Raw genomic sequence first — 11,406 nt, 5'->3', positions numbered from 1 at the left:
CACAAAAAATTTGCGCGGTATTTGGCATGGAACTTCGCACGTAATTATGCGCAAAATTTCGCAAGGAAAATCGCCCGAAATAATTTCGTACGGAATTTCGCGCACAATTTCACACGGAATTTCGCACAAAATTTTGCGCAAAATTCTCACGGAATTTCACTGGATATCTGCGCGGAAGTTCGTGCGAAATTCCGCACGAAATCTCGCACAGAACTTTGCACGAAATCTCGCACAGAACTTTGCACAAAATTTCGTACGGAATTTGGCACGAAATCGCGCACAAAAATTTTGCACGGAACTTCGCGCGGTATTTGGCACGGAACTTCGCACGGAATTTTGCGCAAAATTTCGCACGGAATTTCGTGCGGGATTTCGCACGGAATTTCGCGCGGTTATTTATTTATTTATTAACAGTTTAAGGCCGAAGTGGCCTGTGCCGTATACAAAAGATTCCTCCATTCCACTCGGTCCATCTCCACCTGGTCGATCCATCGTGCTCGCTGCGCGCCACGTCTTCTTGTACCGGTCGGATTGCAATTGAGAACCGTTTTCACCGGGCTATTGTCCGACATTCTGGCTACGTGCCCGGCCCACCGTAGTCGTCCGATTTTCGCGGTATGACAGATGGGCGGCTCCCCCAACAGCTGATGCAACTCATGGTTCATTCGCCGTCTCCATGTGCCGTCTTCCATCTGCACTCCACCGTAGATGGTACGCAGCACTTTCCGTTCGAAGACACCAAGTGCGCGTTGGTCCTCCACGAGCATGGTCCAGGTCTCGTGCCCGTAGAGAACTACCGGTCTAATCAGCGTCTTGTAGATGGTCAACTTCGTACGACGGCGAACTCTGTTCGACCGAAGTGTCTTGCGGAGGCCAAAGTAAGCACGGTTTCCTGCCACGATGCGTCTACGAATCTCTCTGCTGGTATCATTGTCGGCGGTCACCAGTGAGCCCAAGTACACGAACTCTTCAACCACCTCGATTTCGTCGCCACCGATGCAAACTCGAAGCGGGCGGTTCTCATTCTCTTCTCGTGAACCTCTTCCTATCATATACTTTGTCTTCGACGTGTTGATGGCAAGTCCGACGCGCTTGGCTTCTCTTTTCAGTCTGATGTAGGCTTCCTCCATCTTCTCAAAGTTTCGTGCAATAATATCAACGTCATCGGCGAAGCCAAGTAGCTGAACGGACTTTGTGAAAATCGTACCACTCGTGTCGATCCCTGCTCTTCTTATTACACCTTCCAGCGCGATGTTGAATAACAGACACGAGAGACCATCACCTTGCCGTAACCCTCTGCGTGATTCGAAGGGACTCGAGAGCGTCCCTGAGACACGTACTACGCACATCACCCGATCCATCGTCGCCTTCACTAATCGCGTCAGTTTGTCCGGGAATCCGTACTCGTGCATAATCTGCCATAGCTGATCTCGATCGATAGTGTCGTATGCGGCTTTGAAGTCGATGAACAAATGATGTGTGGGCACATTGTACTCGCGGCATTTCTGCAGTACTTGACGAAGAGCGAACACCTGGTCCGTGGTAGATCGTTCGCTCATGAAACCCGCCTGGTACTGCCCCACGAACTCTCTTGCAAATGGTGATAGTCGACGGCATAGTATTTGGGAGAGTACCTTGTAGGCGGCGTTCAGCAGGGTGATTGCTCGGTAATTACAGCAATCCAGCTTGTCGCCCTTTTTGTAGATAGGACACACGACACCTTCCATCCACTCCTCCGGTAAAATCTCCTCCTCCCAAATCTTGGTAATCACCCAGTGCAGCGCTTTAGCCAGTGGCTCGCCACCGTGTTTTAGTAGCTCGCTTGGTATTTGGTCAACCCCAGCGGCTTTATTATTTTTGAGCCGGCTAATCTCCTCCTGGATTTCTTGGAGATCCGGAGCCGGTAGTGTAATGTCTTCCGCGCGTGCTCCCAGGTGCGTTACCGTGCCATCCTCGTCGTCTGCTGCATCGCCGTTCAGGTGTTCTTCGTAATGCTGCCGCCACCTCTGGATCACCTCACACTGGTCCGTGAGAAGATTCCCGTTTGTATCTCTGCACATGTCGGCCTGTGGTACGTGCCCCCTGCGCGAGCGGTTCAACTTCTCGTAGAATTTCCGTGTGTCTTTAGCGCGGTACAGCTGCTCCATCGCTTCGCGATCTCGGTCTTCCTGCTGGCGCTTTTTGGTCCGGAAAACTGAGTTCTGCCTGTTCCGTGCCTGTTTATATCGCGCCTCGTTCGCCCTCGTGCGGTGTTGCAGCATTCTCGCCCATGCTGCATTCTTCTCTTCGACTAACTGCTCGCATTCGCCGTCGTACCAGTCGCTTCTTCGGTCCGGGCCCACCGTACCTAGTGCAGTGGCTGCGGTGCTACCTATGGCGGATCGGATATCTCTCCAGCCATCTTCAAGCGCAACTGCGCCTAGCTGCTCTTCCGTTGGTAGTGCCACTTCCAGCTGCTGCGCGTATTCTTGAGCCACTCTGCCATCTTGTAGCCGCTCGATGTTTAGCCGCGGCGTTCGGCTTCGACGGGAGCTATGCACTGTCGAAAGTTTTGAGCGTAAGCATACTGCAACCAGGTGGTGGTCCGAATCTATATTCGCACTGCGATAAGTGCGGACGTTTGTGATGTCCGAGAAGAATCTACCTTCGATTAGAACGTGATCGATTTGATTTTTTGTTACTTGGTCCGGTGATCTCCAGGTGACTTTGTGGATATCTTTGCGAGGGAAGAAGGTGCTTCGGATTACCATTCCACGAGAGGCTGCGAAGTTCACACATCGTTGGCCGTTGTCATTTGATACGGAATGCAGACTGTTAGGCCCGATCACCGGTTTGTACATTTCCTCCCTTCCTACCTGTGCGTTCATGTCGCCGATGACAATTTTCACGTCTCGCAGAGGGCAACCGTCGTATGTCTGCTCCAGCTGCATGTAGAACGCTTCTTTCTCGTCGTCGGGTCTCCCTTCGTGTGGGCAGTGCACGTTCATGATGCTGTAGTTGAAGAAACGGCCTTTGATCCTCAACTTGCACATCCTTGCGTTGATCGGCTGCCACCCGATCACACGTTGGCGCATCTTGCCCAGTACTATGAAGCCGGTTCCCAGCTCGTTGGTTGTACCACAGCTCTGGTAGAAGGTAGCCGCTCGATGCCCGCTTTTCCACACCTTCTGTCCCGTCCAGCAAAGTTCCTGCAGCGCCACGATATCGAAGTTGCGGGGGTGTAGCTCGTCGTAGATTATCCTGTCACATCCTGCGAAGCCGAGCGATCTGCAGTTCCATGTTCCGAGTTTCCAATCGTGATCCTTTATTCGTCGCCTGGGTCGTTGCCGATTGTTCTGGGTCGTATTCTCTTCTGTATTGTTCGTTATGTGGGTTTTTTAAGTGGTGGCTTATAGGGCCTACGCCAACCACCTGTCTCGCCGGTGGGCCATCGTGCCAGGACTGCTTAAGGTCCCACCTGGGCACCAGGACAGGTTTACACCTTCCGAAGAAGGGTAACCCCCCCTTCCCTGCCAGCATACGACCAAAGTTCCCACCGGGGTTGGTTACCCGATCTTCACTAAGGTTACTCGTATCCCAGTCGACGCCACGAGGAGGCCAGGGCTAGGAGTTACTGGGCAGGAAGCTAAGGACCGCAAGTGGGGTCTATTTTATGCCTTCAGGTACGAGAGGCTTACGCACTGCCCAGTCATTGTCGAATTTCGCGCGGTAGTTCGCACAATATTTTGGGCGGAATTTCGCGCCAAATTTCAATCGAAAATTGCGAAATTCCGCGTGAAATGCCCTGCGAAATACCGCGCGAAATTCCGTGTGAAATTCTTTGCGAAACTCCGTGAGAAATTCCCAACCCAACACGAGTTTGAAAGGACACATCATTTTGTACCGCCCAGTGCGATTGACATTCAATTTGCTCACTGGACTCACTGGGCACCTGAAACAACCAGCCTCTACTTCAATAAATCCACACCTAACAAATTCGAATCGGTGACTACACCGTCCATCCCGATTTTGTGAACGGGTATGTAGACACGGTAGTTCTCCATAGAAGGTTTGTCAACAGTACCGTGATCTGTTTGCTTTAGACACAATTACAATTCTAAACTTATCTGAGCGAACTTTCGAGATGTCATCATCATTAATAAATATTAACGCGTCGGAATTTTCAGAAGTGTGTAGCATTGCGCTTGTCATTATATTGAGTATCAAGCAAAGCGAACACAATGTGGATAGAGACGAGTTTCGATTTTCTACACGACACATTTCGTAGTTGAAGATCGGTTCACACTCACAGTAGCACAGTAAAAAAACGACTCAGAATAGTGGTGAGGTATTTCAGTCGGTGTTCAATTGAAATTTCTTTTCTATCCCGATCCTCAACAGCAAGGTAGCGACTGCACAAAACATGAAGAGTAGAGTGGGACATGGTTATTTTAGCTCCCAGAACAACTGTGCAAATTTTTAGCTCCATCGGTAATACTAGATTTTTGCCCTCTGGGAACTGCTCCCATGTCGTAAGAGGCGACTAACAACATGCTAGGAGTTCCTAGGCCGACGTTTTGCTCCGTACCGAAGACTTAATCTGGACGGACCTTAAGGTTTTCCATATTACCCTCTTTCCAGTCTGTATTTAGTGAATCACTGACATATACTCACCTTTTCTGATTCGCCTTTCTTGATTGTGTACCAACGTTTTAAGTTTCTTCTGGCGGTTGTATATTAGCCGTAAATGACGAAATCTAATTCTACACTAAGTAACAGAATATATTAATATACCGGCACTTCCACGCCAAGGTTTAACTTCCAAAGCTTTGGTTTAAAAACCATTTTTAAAAAATGGAAACTTTCATGTAGGAAATTTATTGAATTGGCCTAAGATGGAGCTGTCGAATTTCACAAAAAGCTTTTTATGTTGCAAGTGATCTGTAGTTGTGTTAAATTAGGTATTTTTCTATTATATTTGGAACCGTCTACCGACAAATCTACATTTACGAATACCTCCAAAAGTGACTCCTTGAGGTCTCATGAAGGCCTGACACTAGCTTTATGATACTTTTGCTTTTCTAAACAGTAATAAAAATCTCAACATTCAAGAACTTCACTTTGTCAGAAAATGTAGGGCCATCGGAAGCTAAAACTTCGTAAAATCGCACTCCTGGTCCATTTTTCAGTGCAGTACTCTACGTCACTCGTTCAAATTTGCACCGCTCTTATGGTAGTCGGTATTTGCTAGTATTACTGTTCTCCCATCCATTCTGGTAGTCAAACGGTGGGATAGCAAAATTCTTACAAGTTTCCTATCTCATGCCTCCACGCGAGTCTAAGTCTATTGATGACATTTGGTCCTTAGACCGCAGAATGAGAGGGTGCGAACAGAATGAGAGGGTGCGAACAGATCTAGTCGAGAAAACATTGCCGTAAAAATGAATAGTTGATCGGAAATTAGCCCCAATACGACTAATCTGACTAGTATCTATGAACACGGGTCAATACGTATTGAAAATTCGCCGCGTCTGTTTTTATGAACCTAATTTAAAGCTCCGTTATTGCTAACAAGCCCGTGCATCAGGTTAACAATCCTTTATATTTCCCTTCAGTGTTCGGTATTATCGCTCGTATACTTATATTCCACAAACAATCCGATATGGAAAATAAGAAATACTTTCCTTGATTTATAACATCTCTCGCTATTTTTGCCAGTATAATGTGTTATCACTCGGTAGTTTTCAAGCCAATAAATATATCGTAGAGAAGAAGTAGCGAATTCTGTCCAAATACTGTTGCAATAAATAGTGATCCGGCCCATTACGCGGATAAGATTAGCTTTTCTAGGCAATACTCCCACGGTCGGCCGTGTGGAGTTCAAATTGCTTTTGTTTAGGGAACATAGTATACTCTCGGTAGCCGGCTGCCCAGAGTTTAAAAATAACCAAAAACTAAACAAGATCATCTCTTTTTCGAGTGATCGTGCACTCGAAGACTAACTAAACAACTACCTAATAAAACATGCTTTACAGGTCGCATCGTTTGCTTGGAGCGAATCCTAGACCTGATACCCTTCCAAACCACCAACTCCGCGACACCTATGGAAGAGTCTGATGAATCGTCGTCCTTCCGTTAAGTAGGTGGAGCATCAACACTTCCCGTCTACCTTATCCTTTATCCTTCCCCGTGAACGATGGAGATGGGGGCGGCCGGCAATGATGGCTATCATGCTGTTGAGGTTTTAATATGGGTCGGATTGGTATGAATTCCTACTTACCACTTCCTAAGCAACTCTTATTAGATAATCAGCAGTCAAACATGATGAAGTCAGTGTGCAATCCGCCAAAATCATCGTCACAACGCAACGCAACGCAACGCATCGGTAATACTAGATTTTTGCGCCCACGGTTTAAAATTTACATTGAATTTCGTATGGGGAAATTGTCTTTTGCAAAATAATTCTTCCAAAAGTCACCCATTACCTCCAAAAAGTAAATAGTCGTCTGATTTTTATAGGAAATTTGTCAAGGAAACAAAGTCTAAAAGACCGCGAAACGATCCGATGTTTGTGGAAAAGGTTATTAAGCAAAAACCAATTGATGCCCTGAAGATTGATGAAAATTTCACTTTTCATAGCTTCTGACGGTCGAATTATATACACAATTTTTAATTTTCATTTATTATTGTACCATACCTGTACTATACCCGTACTAAACCGTACCCCAAACAATCATACTAATTGAGCAAATGAAATTATACACAATCCCCAACCTACGACGGTACATCCCATCTCAAACCGATAGCTTCCCACGACCCGACAACCTCACATCGAACATGACAAAACCATACCACACAAGAATTCCCGACAACGATAACATAAATCAAACCCTTAGATCATGCTTTCCATGCTTGACGGATAAATACCCACGACACAAAAACCACTTCATAAACAACAACAAGTACAATCCCAAACATCGACAAGAACCCATGCTTATCACAGCTAATGAAAACCACACGAAAACAAGAACCGTTTCCTGACAAATATTCTAGTTACATGAAATAAAACAAAATCAGACGATGACAAGAACCGTTCTCTGACCCACATTTTTTGACGCCTCAAGTAAAACAATTAAAACCCTCAGCACCTAAAAAAACGAACTTGCCTGTCGTCAAGAATGGTCCGCACGACGCCACACATAAATGTAACTCAGTAACTCAAGTAACCCAGTAGCTCACGCTCAACTCACAAAAGACAACCGAGCAAAAATAACCCGCGCACGAGAGCGTGACGCAAGAGAATAGACAAACCAACTTAGCCCCCTCCCTTTCACCAAAGCAAATACCCATACCAACGCGATAGCCATAGCAGTAACTTTCGACGTAAAGAACAATCATGGCGAGTTTTTCTAAGCCACGCTCGCTAGAACCTAGTTAGCTATCCGATAGGAAAATTAGCTTTAAGATTTACATGTATTAGTTAGTATAAGTACTTTAAGTTGGAAAAATAAAGACACAGTTATTGCACATTAATTGCACAGTTATCATTGCACAGTCATAATTTCACAGTTATAATATACAACCTACCCAGGCTTGTTTCTGCTAAAACTGGGGCAGATTCCAGCATGAATTCCGGCAGGAATTCGCCAGAGTTCCTATTGGTTTGACTCGATACTAATACTATGATAAAAATCGACCGAATTATCCTACATACGAATAGAGCCGAGGATAACACATACTGAAAAAGTGTTTGGTTGTGTGATGCACATACATGAAAAGTTACCGAAATTCGTCATTCCACCGTTTACTATCTTTGCGGTAATATGGATTTAATATCGCAATGCACAATTGCGTGGTCCGTTACCAAAAAGACAATAAATAATAGACGCCCCCCTAATCCTTGGTGGGACAAAGAGTGCTCTGATGCATATGAAGCTAAACAAGTTGCCTACAAAGAAATTATGAAACAGAAAGGGGGTATACGTGAGAACTTTGAAAATTATTTCATTTTGCAAAACAAATTTGACAGTATACGTCGTGCCAAAAAGTCTAGTTATTGGAGACGCTTCGTTGATGACTTGTCAAGAGAAACATCAATGAGTACTCTTTGGAACACAGCCAGAAGAATGAGGAATCGAAACGTGACTAATGAAAGCGAAGATTTTTCGAATCGTTGGATATTTAATTTCGCCAAGAAAATTTGTCCCGATTCTGCTCCTGCGCAGAAAGTCACTCGCGATGCTCCCACAAGTAACGATTTCATAGATTCGCCTTTGACAATGATGGAATTCTCAATTGCACTCCTCTCATGCAACAATAATGCTCCGGGACTAGACAGAATTAAATTCAACTTGGTGAAGAATCTGCCTGACCTAGCAAAAAGACGCTTGTTGAATTTATTCAATAAGCTTCTTGAGCAGAACATTGTGCCGCACGACTGGAGACAAGTGAGAGTTATCGCTATTCCAAAACCGGGAAAGCCAGCCTCCGATCATAACTCGTATCGACCGATTGCAATGCTATCCTGTATCAGGAAATTGTTGGAAAAAATTATCCTACGACGTCTCGACAATTGGGTTGAGGCGAACGGCTTGCTATCAGATACCCAGTTTGGTTTTCGGAGGGGAAAGGGAACGAATGATTGTCTGGTGCTACTTTCGTCAGAAATCCAACTCGCTTACGCAAAAAAAGAACAAATGGCGTCTGTGTTCTTAGACATAAAAGGAGCATTCGACTCAGTCTCCATTGATGTTCTCTCGGAGAAGCTACATCAATGTGGTCTTTCACCGATATTAAATAATTATTTATACAATTTATTGTCAGAAAAGCACATGCATTTTTCATATGGCGATTTGGCGACATTCAGAATAAGTTACATGGGCCTCCCACAAGGCTCTTGTCTAAGCCCCCTTCTCTATAATTTTTACGTGAATGACATTGATAATTGTATTGTCAGCCCATGCACTTTAAGACAACTTGCAGATGATGGGGTGGTTTCTGTCACAGGACCAAAAGCTATAAATTTACAACAACCATTGCAAGATAGCTTGGATAATTTATCAATTTGGGCTTTAAAGCTGGGCATCGATTTCTCTACGGAGAAAACAGAGTTGGTCGTTTTCTCAAGGAAGCGTGATCCAGCTCAGCTTCAGCTTCAGTTGGTTGGTAGAACGATAGCCCAAGTTCTGACTTTTAAATACCTTGGAATTTGGTTCGATTCTAAAGGCACATGGGGAGGCCACATTAGGTATCTAATAACGAAATGCCAACAAAGGATAAATTTTCTGCGAACAATAACTGGATCATGGTGGGGTTCTCATCCAAGTGACATGATAAGATTGTATCAAACAACAATACTTTCAGTAATGGAATATGGGTGCATCTGTTTCCGTTCAGCTGCGAACACTCACATTATTAAACTGGAACGGATACAGTATCGCTGTTTACGAATTGCCTTAGGTTGCATGCAGTCGACCCATACAATGAGTCTTGAAGTACTAGCGGGAGTTCTTCCTTTAAAAGACCGATTCTGGGATCTCTCTTCTCGTTTACTTATTCGATGTGAGGTTATGAACCCACTGGTAATTGAAAATTTTGAAAGACTTGTCGAGCTTCAACCCCAAACCAGATTCATGACAGTGTATTTCAATCACATGTCACAAGAAATAACGCCTGCTAGGTATGTTCACACATACGTCAATATACTAGATATTCCTGAATCCACTTTATTCTTCGACACGTCCATGCAAGCAGAGATTCGTGGAATTCCGGATCATCTACGCTCGCGGGAGATCCCTAAAATATTCACAAGTAAATATCAACACATAGACTGCCTTAAAATGTTTTACACTGATGGGTCACGAATCAGTGAGGCCACTGGTTTCGGTATTTTCAACAATAATTTTTCAATTTCTCTCAAACTTGCAGAACCCGCCTCTGTTTATATAGCGGAACTAGCAGCAGTTCACTATAGTTTTCAAATAATTAATACTTTACCCCCGAACCATTACTTTATCCTCACTGATAGTCTCAGCACAATTGCAGCTCTACGCTCAAAGAGGATTGATAATCACGATCCATTCTTTTTGGGGAAGATACGAGAATCTGTGAGTAACCTGACAAGAAAATGTTATAAATTTACCCTAGTGTGGCTCCCCGCCCATTGCTCTATTGCGGGAAATGAGAAAGCTGATAATTTAGCCAAGATTGGTGCACTAGATGGTGAAATATATGAAAGACCCATCGCTTACAATGAATTTTATAGCGCTTCTCGACAGAGGACACTTGCTAGTTGGCAAACATCTTGGGACAATGGAGATATGGGACGATGGCTACACTCAATTATCCCTAAAGTATCAACGAAGGCATGGTTCAAAGGATTGGATGTAAGTCGGGACTTCATCCGTGTGATGTCTAGGCTCATGTCCAATCATTATACTTTAGATGCGCATCTCCGTCGTATTGGGCTCGCTGAGGGTAATCATTGTGCTTGTGGAGAAGGTTACCACGACATTGAGCATGTTGTTTGGTCCTGCACTGAATATCGTGAAGCCAGATCACAATTAGTAGATTCTTTACAAGTCCGAGGAAGACCAATCCATGTTCCTGTTAGAGACATCCTGGCGTATCGCGATCCTCTATACATGGAACTTATCTATCATTTTCTAAAAACAGCGTCTGTCAAAATTTAATTAAATTCATCTCCTCATACTCTCATCCAAGGCTAATCATTCACCAATTAAAGTGTCCTAGAATATTTAGTTTTTAAATTTAGACAATAACAGAAAAAAAAGGAAATAAATACACCCGAAAATACTAGATCATTATGAAATACAACAATGTAAGGAAAAAAGCAAACAATAAAGTGATTTCAGTGTTAGTTTTAGACAAAGTACTAGTATAGTTAAAATTAGTCTTAAGGATTTTTGTAACGTGCTATGTAAAAAAAAGATGGGTGGGTAATGTCTAGGACATAACCGGAGTGTCGTGACTACTCGTTTGACTTGTAATTCAAATCGAATGATACTCAATGAAATATGTGGGAATGTTTCAAGTTATTCTTTATAATAATTATGGTGGTTCTGAAAAGAACCTTTGTTGTTGGCGTCTGCGTTGATCGGGGATGCGCTGGATTCTAAGCTCGTTGAGACATTCATTCATGAAATGAACAAATTTCATATTTTCTTGCTTTGAACTATCAATGTTAAAATCTCTCGAAACAACCATCGGAATCTTTTCCGTACAGAAATGAACACGCTTAGCGAAAAACTAGGGGCGGGTAATGTCCGGGACATAACCGCGATGCTCATATTCTTAAAATTCTGCTTGTATCTCCTTCAAATGGCTAAATTTTGCGCATTAAGTTCGATTCACCGGGCTCAGCGAAATTTTCCTGGAGATCCCGTTCGTTAGTATATTCAGCAAAAC

At 44.0% G+C, this 11,406-nt stretch overlaps 1 protein-coding gene across 1 annotated transcript; it reads left to right on the top strand.

Annotated features, from left to right (window-relative positions):
• Nucleotides 1-9,163: 9,163 nt before the first annotated feature.
• LOC131677379 (uncharacterized) lies at nt 9,164-10,722 on the top strand. The gene is made up of 2 exons (XM_058957166.1): nt 9,164-10,364; nt 10,423-10,722. The coding sequence occupies exons 1-2, from the start codon at nt 9,309-9,311 to the stop codon at nt 10,543-10,545; spliced, it is 1,179 nt and encodes a 392-aa protein (XP_058813149.1). The 5' UTR covers nt 9,164-9,308; the 3' UTR covers nt 10,546-10,722.
• The last annotated feature ends 684 nt before the right edge of the window (nt 10,723-11,406 follow it).

Source organism: Topomyia yanbarensis, chromosome 1 (genome assembly GCF_030247195.1).
Source record: "Topomyia yanbarensis strain Yona2022 chromosome 1, ASM3024719v1, whole genome shotgun sequence".
NCBI lineage: Eukaryota > Metazoa > Arthropoda > Insecta > Diptera > Culicidae > Topomyia > Topomyia yanbarensis.
This window is presented reverse-complemented; position numbering and strand designations above follow the sequence as displayed.